We start from the raw sequence: 24,639 nt of genomic DNA, 5'->3' as shown, positions 1-24,639 counted from the left end.
CGATCTAGTTGTCATTTATTGTTTATTACTATTTAGTTGTCACTTATTATTTGCTACCCTCCAGCCAGCATCTGACTTTTCAAGGTAACATTCGTACATCCTGGGTAGTATTTCCACCAGCATCAGGTTATGCCATAAGTAGTGTGGTGTGTTCTGGTGTGCTAGGCTATTTGTATCCATTCCAGACTAAGCGTAAAGGGTGAACATATTGGTTGTCCCTAGCGGATTAATAGATGACGACTGGTTATACCATTCTTAGCATTCGTTCTGCCTATTCATCCTTGAGCGCGGTATCATACTATACTGTATATTACTGTTAAATCCAGAAAATCACCTTGTCTGATTTGGCAAGATTTATTTTTCAAATAATGGTGGAAAATAAGTATTTGGTCATTAACAAAAGTTCATCTCAATATTTTGTTACATACTGTAACTTTTGCTGGCAATGACAGAGGTCAAACGTTTTCTGCAAGTTTTCACAAGCTTTGCATCTTGGGGTTGAGATCTGGAGACTGGCTAGGCCATACCAGGATCTTCATATGCTTCTTATGAAGCCACTCCTTCATTGCCCTGGTGGTGTACTTGGGATCATTATCATGCTGAAAGACCCATCCACGTTTCATCTTCAATGCCCTTGCTGATGGAAGGAGGTTTGCACTCAAAATCTCACAATACATGGCCCCATTCATTCTTTCGTGTACACGGATCAGTTGTCCTGGTTCCTTTGCAGAGAAACAGCCCCAAACCATGATGTTGCCACCCCCATGCTTCATAGTAGGTATGGTGTTCTTTGGATGTAACTCAGCATTCTGTCTCCTCCAAACATGACGAGTTTTGTTTCTACCAAACAGTTCTACTTTGGTTTCATCAGACTATATGACATTCTCCCAATACTCTTATGGATAATCCAAATGCTCTTTAGAAAACTTCAGATGGGCCTGGACATGCACTGGCTTAAGCAGGGGGACACATCTGGCACTACAGGATCTGAGTCCCTGGTGGCGTAGTGTGTTACTGATGGTAGCCTTTGTTACAGTGGTCCCAACTCTATGCAGGTCATTCACTAGGTCCCCCGTGTGGTTCTGGCATTTTTGCTCCCCGTTCTTGTGATCATTTTGACCCCATGGGGTAAGATCTTGCGTGGAGCCCAAGATCGAGGGAGATTACCAGTGGTCTTGTATGTCTTCCATTTTCTTACTGTTTCTACCACAGTTGATTTCATCACACCAAGCTGCTTGCCTATTGCAGATTCAGTCTTCCCAGCCTTGTGTAGGGCTACAATTTTGTTTCTGGTGTCCTTTGACAACTCTTTGGTCTTCACCATAGTGGAGTTTGGAGTGTGTCTACTAGGCTGCCATCCCACTAGCAGTATTTGGTCAGTATTTTACCTCAGTATTTGTAAGCCAAAACCAGGAGTGGAACAAATAGAGGAAAAGTATAATAGAAATATATGCACCACTTCTGCATTTATCACCCACTCCTGGTTTTGGCTTACAAATACTGATGTAAAATACTGACCTAATAATGTGACGGCAGCCTTATACTGATAAAAAGTTCAAACATGTGCCATTACTACAGGTAATGAGTGGAGAACAGAGGAGCCTCTTAAAGAAAACGTTAGAGGTCTGTGAGAGCCATAAATCTTGCATGTTTTAGGAGACCAAATACTTATTTTCCACCAATTTTCTGGATTTGCTTTCTCATTTTGACTCTCATAGTTGTGGTCTACCTATGATGTCAATTACAGGCCTCTCTCATCTTTTTAAGTGGGAGAACTTGCACAATTGGTAGCTGTCTAAATACTTTTTTCCCCACTGTATATAATTAATCAATGTGTATGAAAACAGCAAATCTGTGATGATATACAGTGGGGCAAAAAAGTATTTAGTCAGTCAGCAATAGTGCAAGTTCCACCACTTAAAAAGATGAGAGGCGTCTGTAATTTACATCATAGGTAGACCTCAACTATGGAAGACAAACTGAGAAAAAAAAATCCAGAAAATCACATTGTCTGTTTTTTTAACATTTTATTTGCATATTATGGTGGAAAATAAGTATTTGGTCAGAAACAAAATTTCATCTCAATACTTTGTAATATATCCTTTGTTGGCAATGACAGAGGTCAAACGTTTTCTGTAAGTCTTCACAAGGTTGCCACACACTGTTGTTGGTATGTTGGCCCATTCCTCCATGCAGATCTCCTCTAGAGCAGTGATGTTTTTGGCTTTTCGCTTGGCAACACGGACTTTCAACTCCCTCCAAAGGTTTTCTATAGGGTTGAGATCTGGAGACTGGCTAGGCATCTCCAGGACCTTGAAATGCTTCTTACGAAGCCACTCCTTCGTTGCCCTGGCGGTGTGCTTTGGATCATTGTCATGTTGAAAGACCCAGCCACGTTTCATCTTCAATGCCCTTGCTGATGGAAGGAGGTTTGCACTCAAAATCTCACGATACATGGCCCAATTCATTCTTTCATGTACCCGGATCAGTCGTCCTGGCCCCTTTGCAGAGAAACAGCCCCAAAGCATGATGTTTCCACCACCATGCTTTACAGTAGGTATGGTGTTTGATGGATGCAACTCAGTATTCTTTTTCCTCCAAACACGACAAGTTGTGTTTCTACCAAACAGTTCCAGTTTGGTTTCATCAGACCATAGGACATTCTCCCAAAACTCCTCTGGATCATCCAAATGCTCTCTAGCAAACTTCAGACGGGCCCGGACATGTACTGGCTTAAGCAGTGGGACACGTCTGGCACTGCAGGATCTGAGTCCATGGTGGCGTAGTGTGTTACTTATGGTAGGCCTTGTTACATTGGTCCCAGCTCTCTGCAGTTCATTCACTAGGTCCCCCCGCGTGGTTCTGGGATTTTTGCTCACCGTTCTTGTGATCATTCTGACCCCACGGGGTGGGATTTTGCGTGGAGCCCCAGATCGAGGGAGATTATCAGTGGTCTTGTATGTCTTCCATTTTCTAATTATTGCTCCCACTGTTGATTTCTTCACTCCAAGCTGTTTGGCTATTGCAGATTCAGTCTTCCCAGCCTGGTGCAGGGCTACAATTTTGTTTCTGGTGTCCTTTGACAGCTCTTTGGTCTTCACCATAGTGGAGTTTGGAGTCAGACTGTTTGAGGGTGTGCACAGGTGTCTTTTTATACTGATAACAAGTTTAAACAGGTGCCATTACTACAGGTAATGAGTGGAGGAAAGAGGAGACTCTTAAAGAAGAAGTTACAGGTCTGTGAGAGCCAGAAATCTTGATTGTTTGTTTCTGACCAAATACTTATTTTCCACCGTAATATGCAAATAAAATGTTAAAAAAACAGACAATGTGATTTTCTGGATTTTTTTTTCTCAGTTTGTCTCCCATAGTTGAGGTCTACCTATGATGTAAATTACAGACGCCTCTCATCTTTTTAAGTGGTGGAACTTGCACTATTGCTGACTGACTAAATACTTTTTTGCCCCACTGTATATTAGATATATAATGAGAGTACTGGCCCTAGTAAGAAATATTTTACATCAACTAGTGATTTTTTACAAAATAAAAATTAAATGAATGTACATTGTATAGTTTTAGAAGATTACAGTAAAAGGGAGTCTGTCACCTCAAAATATAATTTAAACTAAGCACATAGTCATATAAGGGACTAGGACCCTAGAAAATAATCGTACTTTTAAGGTATAAATCTGTGCCTCCATTTTGTGAAAATGACTACTTATCCCCATATGCTAATTAGAGATCTTGGTGCACCACTGGCTTGGTTGAGCAGCTTCAGTGCACAATTCTGCACGCACACAGCTCTCTCCTCTACTCAGCAGCATATGCTCCCACCACTCTCGCCTCTCTGCTGTGGCGTATGTGCCCTCTGCTGCAATGTGTTCTATCCTCTCTGCTGCAGCGGGTGCACACACTGCTCTCTCCTCTCTGCTGTGGCGTATGCGCCCTCTGCTGCAATGTGTGGTAACACAGCTCTATCCTCTCTGCTGCAGCGGGCGCGCACACCGCTCTCTCCTCTCTGCTGTGGCGTATGCGCACACCACTCTCTGCTGCAGCGTGTGTTAACACAGCTCTATTTTCTCTGCTGCAGCAGGAGCACACACCACTCTCTCCTCTCTGCTGTGGCATATGCGCACACTGCTCTATCCTCTCTGCTGCAGCGGGCACGCCCAACGCTCTCTGCTGCAGCGTGTTAACACAGCTCTACCTTCTCTGCTGCAGCAGGAGCACACACCACTCTCTCCTCTCTGCTGTGGCATATGCGCACACCGCTCTATCCTCTCTGCTGCAGCGGGCACGCCCAACGCTCTCTGCTGCAGCATGTGTTAACACAGCTCTACCTTCTCTGCTGCAGCAGGAGCACATACCGCTCTCTCCTCTCTGCTGTGGCACATGCGCACACCGCTCTATCCTCTCTGCTGCAGCGGGCACACCCAACGCTCTCTGCTGCAGCATGTGTTAACACAGCTCTACCTTCTCTGCTGCAGCAGGAGCACACACCACTCTCTCCTCTCTGCTGTGGCATATGCGCACACCGCTCTATCCTCTCTGCTGCAGCGGGCACGCACAACGCTCTCTGCTGCAGTGTGTGTTAACACAGCTCTACCTTCTCTGCTGCAGCAGGAGCACGCACCGCTCTCTCCTCTCTGCTGTGGCATATGCGCCCACCGCTCTATCCTCTCTGCTGCAGCGGGCACGCACAACACTCTCTGCTGCAGTGCGTGTTAACACAGCTCTACCTTCTCTGCTGCAACAGAAGCACACACTGCTCTATTCTCTCTGCTGCAGCAGGTGCGCACACCACTCTCTTTTATGCTGCGGGAAAAACTGATGACTGCATTTTTTCAGCGTTTTTTTGCTCCACCCATTGCTTTCAATGGGTGAAAAATGCTGAAAAACAGTGACATGCTGCATTTTGCAAAAGCCAAGGTATTGCACAAAATACTGAGGACAAGAAAAAAGCTGTGTACATGAGACTTCTGATATTTCATGGACTTTGCTGGCAATGTAAAACGCAGCTGAAAATTTGCATTAAAAAAACTCATTCAAAAAACGCAACTTAGACTTTTATAGTGGCTGAGTCTCCTTTATGACTATGTGCTTAGTTGTAATTGTGTTTTTGGAGGTGATAGACTTCCTGTGAGCAGGGGCCTTTGACCACATCCACCCAAAAACAAAGAACAGTTATGGTTTAGTTATAAAAAAAAATAATGGAACTTCATGAAAACCTAACAAAATTTCACTGGCCGCAGTGGATACGATCCACATTTTAACAGTATGTAAACTATATTGACTTGTTCTGTATCAGCTCTGTCATTCCTAGAGGTGGCATTCACCAATCAGTAGTGATAATGCCTTTTATATTTTGGACAATTCAGTCTATCAGCTATAAATTGAAAGTATACTCGGCCTGTCGTGGGTTGTGCATCTGTAAATCTGTCTGCATGCGCGCTTCAGGCTGTGGCTTCCTGTTGCAGGGCTTTAATGTATGATCCACATGGTTTTTACTTTGCTGCAAAATCTTAATTGACGACATTATGGTAAATTCTGGATGTATGGCATTTGCACACACATGCTAAGTAGCGTAACTTTAAGGCGAGATGTACATCTTTGAAAATAATTTCACTATTGCTTCAGTTGATCTAAAATAAGCAACTTCAAAATAGTCTTAGTTAAAAATATAGGGGGTTATTATGTAGGGACTTTTTAAATTCACTTTTATTGTGGCTTCATTGCCATTATTTGCTCCAAATTTATCAAAGTATTGCACAATGTTTGATAACTTTGGCATACCTTGATATATAACACTTCTGTCTAGGAATGTTATTTCAGTTTTTATGCCACTCACTTACGTACTGGTGTAAGCTCGTGACCATTTTTCTAAAATCTATCTAACTCCTTTTGGATAGATAACTACTTTTAAAGTGGCAAAAGTGGCATAAAATCACAAAGAGTCACAAATATTTTGCACAAAATTGATGTGCAAGAAAATGTGTGGCTTTTTAACTCTAGTACAAATGCTTTGATACATGTCCCCTGTAGTTTTACAGATTTTTTGCTGACCAGTGTTACTCCATAATTACAGATTACAACATAAATCTTGTGTAGGCTAATCCAGCATTCATAATACCTTCCATCTTTCTTTTAGTTTTTGCTAAAATACATTCAGTAGATTGATCAGAGATAAAGGGATTGATGGAAAAAAAAATACTGTATGACTGCAGGATCAGACTACACGAGGTTTGTTTGTAGTCTGTAACCATGGCGACTGGCAGAACTACATAACAGCTGTCAAAACACAGACATTTTAAAACAATATTGCAAAATGACTTCATTTAATATTCTGATTTACTGGAACATTATAAAATCAGTTATAAAGATGCACACAGCTTTTAAGTCGGTAGTGTAAGTTTAAACCGCACTTATACAGTAAGTACAGTTATATCTGATAAGAGTACAGAACACCAGACTTCCTCATACCACCAATGAGGCTACTACTTGCACTGTTTCACTTTGGCTTTAGAATTGCAGTGTATTATACTTTTAATGTAAAATGTTTTTATTTTTCAACTAGACCTTACCAATTTAGTATTTGCAAGAGTGAAAATTAATATTTGATCCATCCTCAATACTATATACAACATTATTTTTTTTAATATCTCCTTCGATTTTAGAAGTTATTTCTGTGCTAAAATCAAAATTTATGAGCTTGAAAACATGGAGTAAAGATAGACACAACAGAACAAATATCAGTTAACAACACATTTCTCATCACAACAGCATGTAAGGGAATACTTACTATACTTACTATACTATATCAGAAATGAAAAAAGTCAGGCCACAAGCCACACTTGTTCTCTTACTCTTTGTCATCAGCTAAAACTCTGATATAGCAATTATTATGGCAGTAAATATCCATGCATTGTGTAGTATTCTATTAAAGACTTGTGCAGACGGCTGTAGATTCTCTCATCCGAGACAATCAGGCCAATGCAAATGACACTCTGATCATACTGATCACAGTTTAATCAGAAAGTGAGCTTTGGGTAATGGGATGAGGAGTAGATGGAGAAACAAATTTCTCCATCTTCTCTGTTGTGTCAGTGCATGGAAATAGGACTTCACTCAGATGTCATCCGAGTGCAATCCGATGCTTTCCATGGACTCATTGACTTGCATGGCCGAGTGTGATCCAAATATGGGTTCAAACTTGGACGTGTAGTGAAAAATTTAGATATGTGCATGACCCAATAGACTAACATTGGTCTAAGAGGAATCCAATGTTTTGTCAGATCGCACTCAGACCAATAGGGAGGGGAGGTGGGTGAGTACTTGTCAGTCCCCACGAAAACTAAAGACACAGAGAGAAGACGGATGAGGGAAAACACTTAGCTTAAGAAGACATCCGAGATGTCATGCCAGCAATCCTCCCAGGGTCCTCAGGGAAAGACACTAGCCAACTACTAGAACTTCAAACAAGACTGAGGCAAATATGAGCTAACACCTGCACCATGCTGCAGCAATTGAATGTATTTAAACCTTCAGCACAGATGTGTGATTAGCAGCAGAAGGTGGTGGTAACTATTGGGTCCTAGAGGGAGAAGGATATTCCTCCATAATTGAGATGCAAAAGTCAAGAAAATACTTGAGCTAAAAGCAAAGACCTTCTACGGCCAGATACAGGATGATTGTCTGTCACACCTGACACAACCGTGACAGTGGGTCGCCTGACCAGAACTCGACAGCCTCATAGCCTTATATACAGGTACTTCTCACAAAATTAGAATATCATTAAAAAGTTAATTGATTTCAGTTCTTCAATACAAAAAGTGAAACTCATATATTATATAGTCATTACAAACAGAGTGATCTATTTCAAGTGTTTATTTCTGTTAATGTTGATGATTATTGCTTACAGCCAATGAAAACCCAAAAGTCATTATCTCAGTAAATTAGAATACTTTTATATCACCAGCTTGAAAAATGATTTTAACCTTCGTCAGGCTGCATAATTTTACAACGTTAACAGGCTGCAGAGGTACAATTGTACCTTCATATATATTTTATTGAAATTTGGCCAATATATTCTGGACCAAAACTGCAGAGATGTCACGAAATTTCAGCCCGCTATGGCTTTTCGAAAAAAAAAAGTTATTGCAATTTTAAAACGAAATAGTTACAATTGTACCTACTCAGCCGGACGAAGGTTAAAATCTGAAATGTTGGTCTACTGAAATGTATGTTCAGTAAATTCACTCAATACTTGGTCGGGGCTCCTTTTGCATCAATTACTGCATCAATGCGGCGTGGCATGGAGGCAATCAGCCTGTGGCACTGCTGAGATGTTATGGAAGCCCAGGTTGCTTTGATGGCAGTCTTCAGCTCGTCTGCATTGTTGGGTCTGGTGTCTCTCATCTTCCTCTTGACAATATCCCATAGATTCTCTATGGGGTATTGTCGGGGTATCAGGCGAGTTTGCTGGCCAATAAAGCACAGTGATACTGTTGTTTTTAAACCAGATATTGGTACTTTTGGCAGTGTGGACAGGTACCAAGTCCTGCAGGAGAATTAAATTTCCATCTCCAAAAAGATTTTCAGCAGACGGTAGCATGAAGTGCTCTAAGATTTCCTGACTGACGGTTGTGCTGAATTTAGTCTTGATAAAACACAGTGGACCTACATCAGCAAATGACATAGCTCCCCAAACCATCACTGATTCTGGAAACTTCCCACTAGACCTCAAGCACCTTGGATTGTGGCCTCTCCACTCTTCATCCAGACTCTGGGACCTTGATTTACCAATGTAATGCAAAATTTACTTTCATCTGAAAACAACAACTTGCAACACTGAGCAACAGTCCAGTTCTTTTTTTCCTTGGCCCAGATGAGACGCTTCTGGCTTTGTCTATTGGTCATGAGTGACTTGACACAACGAATGCAAGACTTGTAGCCCATGTCCTGGATACTGTGTGTGGTGGCTCTTGAAGCAATGACGCAGCAGTCCATTCCTTGTGAATCGCCCTCAATTTTTTGAATGGCCTTTTCTTAACAATCCTTTCAAGGCTGTGGTTATCCCGGTTGTTTGTGCAGCTTTTTCTACCAAACTTTTTCCTTCCACTCAACTTTCCATTAATATGCTTGGATACAGCACTCTGTGAACAGCCAGCTTCTTTAGCAATCACTTTTGTGGCTTACTCTCCTGGTGGAGTGTGTCAATTACTGCCTTCTGGACAGCTGTCAAGTCAGCAGTCTTCCCCATGATTGTGGAGACTACTGAAACAGACTAAGGGACCATTTTAATCTCTTAGGAAGCCTTTGCAGGTATTTTTTCTTATCTACTATATAATTGTCTAAGGGTCACTTCCGTCTGTCTGTCTGTCCTTCTGTCACGGTTATTCATTCTCTGATTGGTCTCGCCAGCTGCCTGTCATGGCTGCCGGGACCAATCAGCGACGGGCACAGTCCGGAAGAAAATGGCCGCTCCTTACTCCCCGCAGTCAGTGCCTGTCGCCCGCATAGTCCCCTCCGGTCACCGCTAACACAGGGTTAATGCCGGCGGTAACGGACCGCGTTATGCCGCGCGTAACGCACTCCGTTACCGCCGCTATTAACCCTGTGTGTCCTCAACTTTTTACTATTGACGCTGCCTATGCAGCATCAATAGTAAAAAATGTAATGTTAAAAATTATTTTAAAAAAATAAACCTGCTATACTCACCCTCCGTAGTCCGCTGAGCCGCTCCCGCCCGCCGCCATCCTCCGCTGCACTTTCCGGTGGCAAAGATGGTATGGCAGAAGGACCTGCCATGACGTCACGGATATGTGACCGCGACGTCATCACAAGCCCTGTGCGCCTGCGCGACAAGGACCTGCCATGATGTCACGGTCATGTGACCGCGACGCCATCACAGGCCCTGCGCGCCTGCGCTAGAAAGACCTGCCATGACGTCACGGTCATGTGACCGCAACGTCATCACAGGTCCTGCGCCCATACCAACGCTGGGACCGGAAGCTGCCGTGGACTACAAGGGGCCTTCGGAAAGGTGAGTATATGTTTATTTTTTATTTTTTCACCTGTGACAAACCTGGCTGGGCAATATACTACGTACCTGGGCAATATACTACGTGACTGGCCAATATACTACGTTTCTCTGTGCTGTATACTACTTCGCTGTACAATATAGTACGTGGCTCTGTGCTGTATACTACGTCACTGGGCAATATACTTCGTTACTGGCCAATATACTATGTGGCTCTGTGCTGTATACTACGTTGCTGTGCGATATACTACGTCACTGGGCAATATACTATGTAACTGGGCAATATACTACGTGACTGGGCAATATACTTTGTGGCTGTGCAATATACTACGTGACTGGGCAATATACTACGTAACTGGCCAATATACTATGTGGCTGCGCAATATACTACGTCACTAGGCAATATACTACGGGACTGGGCAATATACTATGTAACTGGCCAATATACTACGTGGCTGCGCAATATACTACGTGACTGGGCAATATACTACGTGACTGGGCAATATACTACATGGCTGGGCAATATACTACGTGGCTGGGCAATATATTACGTGGCTGGGCAATATACTACGTGGCTGGGCAATATACTACGTGGCTGGGCAATATACTACATCACTGGGCAATATACTACGTCACTGGGCAATATACTACGTGTCTGGGCAATATACTACGTGTCTAGGCAATATACTGCGTGGCTGGACAATATACTATGTCACTGGGCAATATACTACGTCATTGGGCAATATACTACGTGGCTGGGCAATATACTACGTGGCTGGGCAATATACTACGTGGCTGGGCAATATACTACGTGGCTGGGCAATATACTACGTCACTGGGCAATATACTACGTGGCTGGGCAATATACTACGTGGCTGGGCAATATACTACGTAACTGGGCAATATACTACGTGGCTGGGCAATATACTACGTGGCTGGGCAATATACTACGTGGGCTGGGCAATATACTACGTGGCTGGGCAATATACTACGTAACTGGGCAATATACTACGTGGCTAGGCAATATACTTCGTGGCCGGGCAATATACTACGTGGCTGGGCAATATACTACGTGGCTGGGCAATATACTACATGGGCTGTGCAATACACTACGTGGACATGCATATTCTAGAATACCCGATGCGTTAGAATCGGGCCACCATCTAGTTTATTATAATTTGCTGAGATAATGACTTTGGGTTTTCATGTGCACATGTTGTGGATTTTGCTGCGGATCCGCAGTGGATTTGACGCTGCGGATCTGCAGCTGTTTTCCATGAGTTTACAGTACCATGTAAATGTATGGAAAACAAAATCTGCAGTGCACATGCTACGGAAAAAAAACGCGGAAACGCAGCATTGTTTTTTCCACAGCATGTCAATTTTTTGTGCGGATTACTGTGCGCGTCTTCTGAATTGCCAGCTATCTATCTATCTATCTATCTATCTATCTATCTATCTATCTATCTATCTATCTATCATCTACTTTAGTGGCAGCACAATTATTTTCCCGCACATTTACCGAATTTTATCAACTATTTCTGATATTATGAAAAAATGCTCTGATCACAAATCCAAATGTGCCAGTCATTACACTGGTTACCCATCCACTCCAGAATCCAGTACAAAACTATTACTCTCATCCACAAAGCATTCCATGGCTCAGCACCACCCTACATCTCCTCCCTGGTCTCTGTATACCACCCTACCCGTGCCCTCCGTTCTGCTAATGACCTGAGGTTAATATCCTCATTAAGAACCTTCCACTCCCGTCTCCAAGACTTTTCACGTGCTGCACCAATTCTTTGGAATGCACTACCCAGGTTAATACGATTAATCCCCAATCACCACAGCTTTAAGCGTGCCCTAAAAATGCATTTGTTCAGACTGGCCTACTGCCTCAGCACATTAACCTAACTATCCCTGTGTGGCCCATTAATAAAACTTAAACCATAATCAGGTTCTTGGCATCATGTTCTCATACACTTTATGCAGTTAATAGCCCTCTGTGTCTGTACTGTTACATACTTAGGCTGTTAACTCGTTCATGCAGCTTTACATGAACTCCCGATTCTTAAGGTACCGTCACACTAGACGATATCGCTAGCGATCCGTGACGTTGCAGCGTCCTCGCTAGCGATATCGTCCAGTGTGACAGGCAGCAGCGATCAGGCCCCTGCTGTGCTGTCGCTGGTCGGGGAAGAAAGTCCAGAACTTTATTTGGTCGCTGGACTCCCCGTAGACATCGCTGAATCGGCGTGTGTGACACCGATTCAGCGATGTCTTCACTGGTAACCAGGGTAAACATCGGGTAACTAAGCGCAGGGCCGCGCTTAGTAACCCGATGTTTACCCTGGTTACCATCCTAAAAGTAAAAAAAAAACAAACAGTTCATACTTACCTACAGCTGTCTGTCCTCCAGCGCTGTGCTCTGCACTCCTCCTGTACTGGCTGTGAGCGTCGGTCAGCCGGAAAGCAGAGCGGTGACGTCACCGCTCTGCTTTCCGGCCGCTGTGCTCACACAGACAGTACAGGAGGAGTGCAGAGCACAGCGCTGGAGGACAGACGGCTGTAGGTAAGTATGTAGTGGTTGTTTTTTTTTACTTTTAGGATGGTAACCAGGGTAAACATCGGGTTACTAAGCGCGGCCCTGCGCTTAGTTACCCGATGTTTACCCTGGTTACCGGCATCGTTGGTCGCTGGAGAGCGGTCTGTGTGACAGCTCTCCAGCGACCAAACAGCGACGCTGCAGCGATCCGGATCGTTGTCGGTATCGCTGCAGCGTCGCTAAGTGTGACGGTACCTTTACACTATTGCTGGTCCGAACAACGAAAGCAATTGTTACCATCCACCTCTCGAGTCTCCCCTTTTCCTCATAGTTTGTAAGCTTGCGAGCAGGGCCCTCATTCCTCTTGGTATCTGTTTTGATCTGTGTTTATTATGCAGTAAGTAATGTCTATTGTCTGTACAAATGCCCTATAAAAATAAAATTATTATTTATTATTATTATGTGCCATATTCGTACTGAATTTATCATTTTCCGAACATATTCACTCATCTCTACTGATAATCACTTTTCAAAAGACGCCAAGCGGATAAAAGAAGTGATCTGATTATTTATCAGGCATCTTATGCTGTAAAGAAGCTCTATACTTCACAATTTAAGGCTCAATAGATGCAGCCTTTTGATTGGATATTGCCCACTTTTGAGCAGTGGCCATCACATCAAAGAAGTGACAAGCCCTTTTTTACCCACCAGGAATTTTTCAAAACCTGAAGCAGAAAAAAATCCTGAAAAGTGAACATATGAAAGGCAAAGTAGTTTGACAGTGAAATTTTATATGACGAGTTTTTCAAGGATTTTTGAAGCAATTTTTCAAGCATTTTTAAGTGGACCTGCTCCAAAAATAAAATAGAAACAAATGAAACATGCTTATAGCCTAGTATTTTAAACAAGGCTAATCCACATAATCCCGGCAGTCATTTGCATGGAGAATGTAGCAGCACATGGGATGCAGTTGATCTTAATGGTGGAACAAGGAGCTGACAGGTCCTTGCTTCACCATTCCCTCTAGAGCCTGAAGGTATAGGCCTGAGAAGGTCACATGGCCTGAAGGTCTTGGCTGGTTTTCAGGCACTATCTAGACTGGCAACAGGGACCAGTAAAGCAGCAGCAGCAGCAGCAAGCAGGCGGCATATTACAGTGTCACTTATATTTCTGGATAAAGGTGTCTATGCAAGCTGAAATGTCACAATTTTTGTATCCCTACCTGAATAAGACTCACATATGCATAAATCATATTCTGCTCTCTCATAGGAGCAGAAAAAACTAAAATAACAGTGCCTGATCTGTCTCATGACTACACCAACAATGCCTGTTAGATTCCATTGACTATTATGGGATCTGTTTAGTATTCATCATGGTTTCTGTCATTTTACTGGACAAAATAGCAAAGTGTAGTGCTCTACTTTGTCCAACGTTTTTTACAAATCCTGTGATGGGGCTCTAAACAACGTCTGATATGAAAAACCTTAAAAGTAGATTATAGTCCTTCTGACTCTATTAGGCTACTTTCACACTAGCGTTTTTTTCAATACGTCGCAATGCGTCGTTTAGGGGAAAAAACGCATCCTGCAAAGTTGTCTGCAGGATGCCCCATAGACTAACATTAGCGACGCATTGCGACGCATTGACACACGTCGCAACCGTCATGCGACGGTTGTGCCGTGTTGTGGCGGTCCGCTGGGAGTAAAAAACGTTACATGTAACGTTTTTTGCTGCCGACGGTTCGCTTTTTCCGACCGCGCATGGCCGGAACTGCGCCCCCACCTCCCCGCACCTCACAATGGGGCAGCGGATGCGCTGGAAAAATGCATCCGCTGCCCCATTGTGCGGCGCTTTCGCTGCTTGCGTCGGTGCACCGCAACATCGCATACACTACATACTTACCTACCGCTGTCTGTCCCCGGCGCTGTGCTTCTCTGCACTCCTCCTGCACTGGCTGTGAGCGTCGTTCAGCCGGAAAGCAGAGCAGTGACGTCACCGCTCTGCTTTCCGGCCGCTGTGCTCACAGCCAGTGCAGGAGGAGTGCAGAGAAGCACAGCGCCGGGGACAGACAGCGGTAGGTAAGTATGTAGTGTTTGATTTTTTTAGTTTTACGCTGGTAACCAGGGTAAACATCGGGTTACTAAGCGCGGCCCTGCGCTTAGTAACCCGATGTTTACCCTGGTTACCGGCATCGTTGGTTGCTGGAGAGCTGTCTGTGTGACAGCTCTCCAGCGACCAAACAGCGACGCTGGAGTGATCGACATCGTTGTCGGTATCGCTGCAGCGTCGCTGAGTGTGAAGGTACCTTTAGTCTCTAGAGGGACTGCTGGCTGTTGCCTAAATTGTAAGTTAGTGCTGGAAATTACTTTGTCAGTAGTAAGCGGCGACATCCTTTGCCTTGCAGGTGCATCAATGTGGTAGATTGGAGATGGCGCTGGTAGAGATTGTAAATGTCTTAGTATGTAATCAGTAGTGCGATCAGCTGGATCTTCCACTTCTGGAATGCGGCAGTCCATATCAGCATCTTGATCTAGTGCTTGTTTAAGGAAATTCAGTTTGGAAAAGGCTGTTGCCTTCTTCCCTTTCTGCTTGGAGTATTTTTAATTGGACCTCCATCTTGTTTGAGCTTCCATCTCTGCTTCCTGCCTTTTTAATTGGGCTCCCATCTTGTTTCTTTGTGCTTCCATGTTTGCTTCCTTACTAGCAAAGGAGCGTCTAACTCTGCAGTTGTGTGGATTTCCAGAAGCTTGTCAGACAATGTTGACTTCCTAGAGTGGGATGATCTGGAAAATCTAGTTGTGATTTTGGTCAACATTGTACAGTGTGACCTAACCTCTTAGAGGTGTGCGATGCGGAGTTCTGCCTTATTTTGGGCATCACACACTAATGCGGTCTTTTCTCGGAGAAGAGTCTCTCTTTCAGCTAGCTCTGCTGAGGCATCTTCCATGTCACAGTTATTCAGGAATGTGATGTACTTTGCAGGCAATTTCTGTTTGCAATCATAGCAAAGATACACGATTCAATGTGGTAGTTAAAGCTGCATTGTTACAGCGTGGAAGAGCTGCTAAATAGTGATCAACTCTGCCCGATAAATTATCTAGGTTGTCACAGAACTCATCTCTAGTTGTCTCAAAATTCTCTTTTGGATGTCAGCTTGGTTACATGTTTGGGATGTACGCCATGTTCTGCAGTAAGTGTGGACTCTGCTACCGATGCATCAGTGGTGTCAGCAAAATGATGCACTTGCCTCACAGAGGGATCCACGGAGCTTTTTGTGTACATGCCTTCGTTTAGTTGACATTTCATCGACTAGTCTTAAAAAAACGTTTTAAAGTCATTTACACGTTGTTTATTAAGGTGCACACTATTTGATACATTTGGCATATTTGAGATTCCCAAAAAGTCAGAGAATGATACTCATGACTTCTATAATTAGGCGTAAAATTGTGCCATTTTCTGTCTTTCCTTTTAATGAATCTGGCCTAAAGGGAACCTGACAGCTAATTCATGCTGCCCTTAGGATGCATCTCCATCATTTCAGGAAAGCAGGATCGGCCATACCATTGGTGCAAACTGTGCAGATACACAAGGGCCCTAGAAGTCAGATGGCCCACTTCCACCTTTAAAGGGCCCATATATTGTTCTTGCACAAAGGCCCTCCCTTGTACAGAGGCTCATCTCCCAGTGGTGTTTGACTAGTTACCTGAGAGTTTAAATGTATGTTTTAGAGTAAACCATAATGGGAGAAATAATAGAGCCAGCGCCATATTCAGGATACCCATAGTTCAGCTGTTAGGTACATTTTAAACTTACAAGCCAAGCAATCTGTGATAACCATGCCTGGTTTTCTATGAATTTTTAAAACTGGTGAGTGCCAGGAAATGTCGCTATATTTTTTTTGTGTGGGGGGCAATTTGCAACTTAATTTGGCTAAGATTTATACCAAAACTGTCATGAAGTGATTAAAGTAGATCTGTCTCTAGATTTCACAACACAAATGGTATGCTTTATTAAAATAAATCCTTCTAACTTGATGAGACTGGTGTCATTACTTTGAAACTCTATGTAAGCATGGATGTAAAATCCAGATATTAAGATGAACATTTCATGCGTCCAGCTTTAAAAAGAAATAATTCACTAGTCCTAATTGTGTTTAAGCTCCACCCAGCCTGACAGGCAGGTGCACCTTGTACTGAGCAGTGCGAGATCTCAGCAGGAGAAGGGGCACTGAGGAGATGTTAATCAGGCATATGTGGCAGATATGGAGTTAATCTTTCATAAAGGATTATACAGCCATTTTGAAAGTTACTACAGCATCTGAGAGTCTAAGAAATGTATTAAATGCAGTTTGTATTGAGATATGATGAGAGATCCACTTTAACAAATGTGGGCCTCTAAGACTGCATAGATCCCTCCAATAGGTGGCACTAGAGTTCTAGTCCTCTTCCTCTCTGACGACAATTTGCATATTTCCCAGAGGAGCATTGCGGCTTTAAGTCTCCTCACCTCGACATGCTTATCATGTCACTCTCCACACGGAGAAACGATACTTCTTAGATCCTTTTATAAATAGATCTTCATGAACTAATCATTTCATCACTTACTGTACATGAGGAAATTATTCAAACATATAAAAATTATATAATTAAAAAGGCAACATGTGCACATATGGACTAATATACATTTATATTGTTTGTTACCAAGAAATTTCACTTATAATCACACTGTCATTTGTACATTCATTTTGAATTTATCATATCTATATAAGCAGACATGTAAAATAAAAAAAAAAAATCAGTGGATCGATTATTTAGAGTTTGGCAAGTGGAATAGTGGTTTATTGTTTGTCTGTGATATTGTAGTGAAGGAGGCAAAAGGTGCTGCAGTCAGTTTACTTTTTTGCTTTCATCCTTTTTCCCCAATTTTGTCATTTCTTTAGCCCCACTGGAAGCAGTCGATATGCCTCATCAGGGGAGCTCAGCCGGGATTCCACCCAGCTCAGTGATGATTTTGACCCGGAGAATGACAGTCTACAGGGTTCAGAAATAGAAGAGGAGAGGGACAGAGACTCATATCACTCATGTCACAGTTCTGTCAGTTACCGAAAAGATTCTCCAAACTGGGAGGGAGAAGAATGTCCTGAAGGCTACAGCGATGAAGATGATGAAGGGGGCTACCCTGATAGTAGAGGCCAGCTCTCCGATAGAGAAATTTATGATGATGATCTTCAGGATGAAGAGGATGAAGATAGGAAAATGAGATTTGAATTAGAAGACTCCTTGTATCTGTCTGGAGAGGGTAAAGAGAAGACACCTCCAGAGATCCCAAAGGAGAAGGATTTGACCCCAGAGGTTCCTCCAGAGGCTGAGGCTGTACCAGCTCCACCCGAAACCCAAGAGCCAATATCAACATCAGAAAGGTAAAGGTAGATGATAGCTAAGAATTTGACTAGAGATACGTACTAACAGAAAAAGTACATAAAATAAAACGTAATCAATAAAATGCACTGATAAAGTAGTAAAACAGGAATGCTAAATATTTTAACAATTATTGCCTGTTGATTCCTTTTGCAATAATACTCATGATATAGTTTTTTAAAATATGTCACACTGCAGCTAGATAACAACCCTGACTTTTTCAAGCAGGTTCCTGGTATGAAAAAAAACAAAAACATAATTTAAAAAAAATGACCAGTTTTGACTGATATGAGCGCTCATGGGATTTAATATTTATAACATTACTATATGAAGTTGAACCAGTGAGACTACGAGAGATGGGATCTACTTTCTGATTACATTTATTTCGGCCATCAAGATATTGATTTTGGTAAACAGTTGTTAAAAAGGTTGTCCTTTACTCGTACTACCCCTTCTCAATCACTATATTTCCCCCATGTAAAATAGCAACAGCCTATATACTCACCTCTGGTGCAAACACTAGTCCTGCGATGTTGCTGCCTGGTCACCTGGGGATTACGTGACATAGTTATGTCTAGCAAGTCCAGCAGCCAATCAGTAGCGACTTCACTCTCGCTGACATCCCGGTGTCATTTTTGGCCTAAGGTAATGAGAGTGAATTGGCTGATTGGCTACAGAGCTTGCGTGACATAACAATGTCACGTAATCCCTGGGCGAGCAGGCGCCGATATCGCTGAAAGGGGTGAGTATAAGTGTTATTTTTTCACATAGGGCAAATATAGTGATTGAGAGGGGGTTGTATGAGTTAAGGACAACCCCTTTAAAGCACTGCTACCTACTTGATGTTTTTTTTCAGTTTGTCATTTAGGCAGTGCTGTGATCTTTAAGACTGGTGTATTCGTAAGATCTGGTCGTTTCTAGCAAGCTTATTCTCAATTTCCTCCATATTAGGCTGCTTTAAAACGTAATATGGATATTTTTTGGCTCCCACATTACTGAAATCAGAGCTAGATAACTATAGCTTTCTATGGAGATTGAACTTTTGGTGCTAGATAGAACTGCAGATAATATGAGTGTAGAGTCCATAATACATGATTAAAAAAAGAACCAGGAATTCTCATGTCTGAAAGAGACGTTACTGTGCATATGACCAATGCTGTCAATCAGCTCTAGTTTCCATGTAATGTTACATTCCTGACCCATACCCTGTATTTCTGGGCATAAAAGACATTTTAGCAAAATAATATAAAATTTATGCAGATATAAATACACAAGCAAAGGTAACAATTTGGCTTAAAGGTATGTAAGTATTTGACTGTTTAGAAATATTAATTTTCAAAACATCCTATCAGACATGGAATTGTGAATTCTTCTGCCAGTCTGCTTTGCATTATTAACAAATATTTGTATTTGGTCACGTGTCCAATTTTATTTAGTTACAGGGATGAGACTCCTGGCATGTCAAGAGCTAAATCAAACTGGCTTAGGGCATTCAACAAGGTGCGGATGCAGCTACAAGAGGTACGTGCGACAGAGACAATGCCTTACACAGACACGCAGGAGAAATGCTTAAACAATGGTTAAGCTCTCTAAATCGGAATCAAGGGTATCTCGAAAAAACCTCAGAATTTGTTTTTTTTTAAGGTCAGCACTGCAGCAAATAAATCCCATCAACTTTTCTTTTGCCCTGTCTGATTGTCATTTTATGTTTTGTTTCATGTTTTGTTTATTTTATTTTTATTTTTTATGTCATTTTGTGATTTTTTTTTTCCATTCAGAATGGCTCGTTCTGTTCGCCCTTTCCCTGTACACAAATTCATCTTAAGCATCATTCTGTCTCATTGGCAGAGGCCAAAGATATCCATCACAGGTAGGTGAGCAGTGAGTGATTTATAGCATCTCTAGACGTATCTAGTAAATTAGCAATCACGTTTCGACGATATTATAATCAAGGAGATATCGTCACCAGTTCATGCTACCACCATATAGAAGGAATTTTATCAAATGACTCTTTCTTATATAATTTTGGGACAGAGAAGACAGTAGGCATGTGGTGGAGGGGAACACCCTTTTGACAGGCATTGAACTAAATACTTTTAACAGTATGACCGTAGGAGGTATCCTTTTTGCTTTTTTCACATATTTTATTTTCTCTCTTGGAGAGAAACAAAGACAACATCATCTTCATATTGACCCCAGTGAGTATGGTGATCAGTGCACTATTTATCACAATGTTATCCTAACCTGAAAAGGAACACAGCTGCCTAGCTTCGCTGTTGCCCTACCTCAGTGCTTCTGTATGGTCCCCTTCCACCAGATTCTCTCACAGCAGGGTAAAATAGCCAAAAGGCATTACCCAACTTGTACTTTAGGTTAGCTGATGTGAAAAGACGCAAGATACACAGTACAGTGTACCATACAGTGTAATGGAGATAAGTATTTTCCCTTGCTTATGACCCAGCACCCAATCACCTCCATCCCCCATCTTCTAATCCATTTCTTTCCTCCTCCATGGAGTTTATTTCTTCTACATTCAAGGGAGGAGAAAGTGGTTTATTTTCGAATTCTGCATCTGTAGCAGAATCATCAGGTAGCCACATAATCCTTTTCTCCAGGTGGATTGTGTTAATTATTGAGTACTCTCTTCTGACTGGGCAATTGACTATTCCTTGATGTCAGAACCCAGGAGCGAAAGATCCTTATAAGTTCAGCAACCAAATTTTTAGCTTGTACTAGATAAAAAGCTCAATTTCGGTGCAGTCAATGCAATTCACTCTGTCTTCTCTGCCTTGTAGTAAAAGTCATTATCTGTCACTCCAATAACTTCCCTGGCCAGTACCCACATGTAAATTACTGAGGTTGAAGGGACGGCTGATGATTTGGTGTTGCTTAAGGTACCGTCACACTAAGCGACGCTGCAGCGATACCGACAACGATCCGGATCGCTGCAGCGTCGCTGTTTGGTCGCTGGAGAGCTGTCACACAGACAGCTCTCAAGCGACCAACGATCCCGAGGTCCCCGGTAACCAGGGTAAACATCGGGTTACTAAGCGCAGGGCCGCGCTTAGTAACCCGATGTTTACCCTGGTTACCATCCTAAAAGTAAAAAAACAAACACTACATACTTACCTACCGCTGTCTGTCCTCGGCGCTCTGCTTCTCTGGTCTGGCTGTGAACGCCGGGCAGCCGTAAAGCAGAGCGGTGATGTCACCGCTCTGCTTTCCGGCCGCTGTGCTCACAGCCAGACCAGAGAAGCAGAGCGCCGAGGACAGACAGCGGTAGGTAAGTATGTAGCGGTTGTTTTTTTTACTTTAACGATGGTAACCAGGGTAAACATCGGGTTACTAAGCGCGGCCCTGCGCTTAGTTACCCGATGTTTACCCTGGTTACCAGCGAAGACATCGTTGAATCGGTGTCACACACGCCGATTCAGCGATGTCTACGGGGAGTCCAGCGACCAAATAAAGTTCTGGACTTTCTTCCCCGACCAGCGACAGCACAGCAGGGGCCTGATCGCTGCTGCCTGTCACACTGGACGATATCGCTAGCGAGGACGCTGCAACGTCACGGATCGCTAGCGATATCGTCTAGTGTGACGGTACCTTTAGTCATGGTTAGACTCTGCAAGATTGGGCTGTTTCTGTGGCAGGTCGTCAATTTGTCCACAGCCGCTACCCATGTTCCTGGAATTTGAAGACACAAAAGAGCATAGTATAACCAAAACACTCAGTTTAAAAAAAATCACAGTAATCCGCAAGTGCTAGTAAAAAGATGTAAAAAACAGGGTATTTGGTTGATACGTTTTTTGCTCCACCAAACGTTAAGGTATACCCATATGGAGCAGTCCTAACTGATGCATGCAATCCCTATCTGATGTATTTAAAAACCTGATCATCTGTATATTACCTGTGTGGACAGGGTTCAGACAGGAAATGTCCATGTGGACACGCTGAGTGGAACAGCTTTTGTGCACATAGCCCACAAGGAGTGGTGTTTGATTCCTTAGTCTTGTAAACACATGTTCCTGGAATGTTGCCCGCATCCGAAACACCACTTGTGGCAGGTCGACTCACTCAGCTGCTCCCTGAGGTAGACAAAGGAACACTTGGTATTAAAGTCTCTAGGTGGTTTATTGCTTCATAAGCCACAAAGCAAAGTAATAACACAAAATTATTTTCTGGCAAAAAAAGTCCTTACAAAAAGTCCTCCCCAGCTTGTCTCCAGCCCTCTGTGACACCACATACTTCAGCTCCCACCAGAGCTTGAGTCTGGAGACATCCTTCCTCTAAACATACAGCAGAGAAAAAAAACACAGTAACTGGACAATTAACTTTGCCAACCACACCCTTGAGGTGGAGATATGGTGGATAGGCACCTACTCACCAAAAACCCAGATCCTTGTAATTGCCGGTTAACTCCTTCAGCACATAGCATGCTGGAGTGAAACTTATGGGTTTCAGATCACGGAAGAAAGCAATCTCCGTGATACATATCTTCCCTGTTGTGAATTCTGTGGCAGAGCTCCCTCCTGTGGTCACAAGTGGTACTTCGGCTGATTCTCTCTATGAGCTTCCGTTGGTGGAGGAGAGTGGTACTGCGGCTTCTGAGTTTCCTTCCTCAGGTGATGTGGTGAAGTCGTTAGGTGCTGCTCTATTTAACTCCACCTAGTGCTTTGATCCTGGCCTCCAGTCAATGTTCTAGTATTGAACTTGCTTCCTCCTGGATCGTTCCTGTGGCCTGCTGCTCTGCATAGCTAAGTTGCTTTTGTGTTATTTTTGTTTGCTGTTTTTTCTGTCCAGCTTGTTTATTTGGTTTTTCTTGCTTGCTGGAAGCTCTGGGACGCAGAGGGTGTACCTCCGTGCCGTTAGTCGGTACGGAGGGTCTTTTTGCCCCCTTTGCGTGGTTGATTGTAGGGTTTTGTGTTGACCGCAAAGTTACCTTTCCAATCCTCGCTCTGTTCAGAAAGTCGGGCCTCGCTTTGCTAAATCTATTTCATCTCTACGTTTGTCTTTTCATCTTAACTCACAGTCATTATATGTGGGGGGCTGCCTTTTCCTTTGGGGTATTTCTCTGAGGCAAGGTAGGCTTATTTTCTATCTTCAGGCTAGCTAGTTTCTCAGGCTGTGCCGAGTTGCATAGGGAGCGTTAGGCGCAATCCACGGCTGCCTCTAGTGTGGTTGGAGAGGATTAGGGATTGCGGTCAGCAGAGTTCCCACGTCTCAGAGCTCGTTCTATGTTTTTGGGTTATTGTCAGATCACTGTATGTGCTCTGACTTCTATGTCCATTGTGGTACTGAATTACCAGCCATAACAGTACTGGAGGCCCAAAGTACTAATGATTCCCAATAGAGGGAAAAAAGAAGTTCTGAGACCATTTTTTTTTCTCTGCACTGTGTTTTGCCTTTTTTTTCCCCTAGACATTTGGGTGGTTCAGGACACAGGTGTAGCGATGGACATTAAAGGTCTGTCTTCATGTGTGGATCAGCTCACGGCAAGAGTACAAAATATTCAAGACTTTGTGGTTCAGAATTCTATGTTAGAACCAAGAATTCCTATTCCTGATTTGTTTTTTGGAGATAGAACTAAATTTCTGAGTTTCAAAAATAATTGTAAACTATTTCTGGCTTTGAAACCTCGCTCCTCTGGTGACCCAGTTCAACAAGTTAGGATCATTATTTCTTTTTTACGTGGTGACCCTCAGGACTGGGCATTTTCTCTTGCGCCAGGAGATCCTGCATTAAGTAATATTGATGCGTTTTTCCTGGCGCTCGGATTGCTGTACGATGAACCTAATTCAGTGGATCAGGCAGAGAAAAATTTGCTGGCTCTGTGTCAGGGTCAGGCTGAGATAGAGGTATATTGTCAGAAATTTAGAAAGTGGTCCGTACTCACTCAATGGAATGAAGGTGCGCTCGCAGCTATTTTCAGAAAGGGTCTCTCTGAAGCCCTTAAGGATGTCATGGTGGGATTTCCTATGCCTGCTGGTCTGAATGAGTCTATGTCTTTGGCCATTTAGATCGGTCGACGCTTGCGTGAGCGTAAATCTGTGCACCATTTGGCGGTATTATCTGAGCATAAACCTGAGCCTATGCAATGCGATAGGACTTTGACCAGAGTTGAACGGCAAGAACACAGACGTCAGAATGGGCTGTGTTTCTACTGTGGTGATTCCACTCATGCTATCTCTGATTGTCCTAAGCGCACTAAGCGGTTCGCTAGGTCTGCCACCATTGGTACGGTACAGTCAAAATTTCTTTTGTCCGTTACCTTGATCTGCTCTTTGTCATCTTATTCTGTCATGGCATTTGTGGATTCAGGCGCTGCCCTGAATTTGATGGACTTGGAGTATGCTAGGCGTTGTGGGTTTTTCTTGGAGCCCTTGCAGTGTCCTATTCCATTGAGAGGAATTGATGCTACGCCTTTGGCCAAGAATAAGCCTCAATACTGGACCCAGCTGACCATGTGCATGGCTCCTGCACATCAGGAGGTTATTCGCTTTCTGGTGTTGCATAATCTGCATGATGTGGTCGTGTTGGGGTTGCCATGGCTACAAGTCCATAATCCAGTATTAGATTGGAAATCCATGTCTGTGTCCAGCTGGGGTTGTCAGGGGGTACATGGTGATGTCCCATTT

General features: G+C 43.1%; 1 protein-coding gene across 1 annotated transcript in view; it reads left to right on the top strand.

Annotated features, from left to right (window-relative positions):
• UNC13A (unc-13 homolog A) overlaps positions 1 to 24,639 on the top strand; it is a 381,474-nt gene that overhangs the window by 85,079 nt on the left and 271,756 nt on the right. The window contains exons 11-12 of the mRNA XM_069741790.1: positions 17,527 to 18,006; positions 19,441 to 19,525. Coding sequence (XP_069597891.1) covers positions 17,527 to 18,006; positions 19,441 to 19,525 — 565 coding nt within the window. The remainder of the gene's footprint in view (positions 1 to 17,526; positions 18,007 to 19,440; positions 19,526 to 24,639) is intronic.

The sequence above is a fragment of the Ranitomeya imitator genome, chromosome 1, assembly GCF_032444005.1.
Source record: "Ranitomeya imitator isolate aRanImi1 chromosome 1, aRanImi1.pri, whole genome shotgun sequence".
Taxonomy (NCBI): domain Eukaryota; kingdom Metazoa; phylum Chordata; class Amphibia; order Anura; family Dendrobatidae; genus Ranitomeya; species Ranitomeya imitator.
This window is presented reverse-complemented; position numbering and strand designations above follow the sequence as displayed.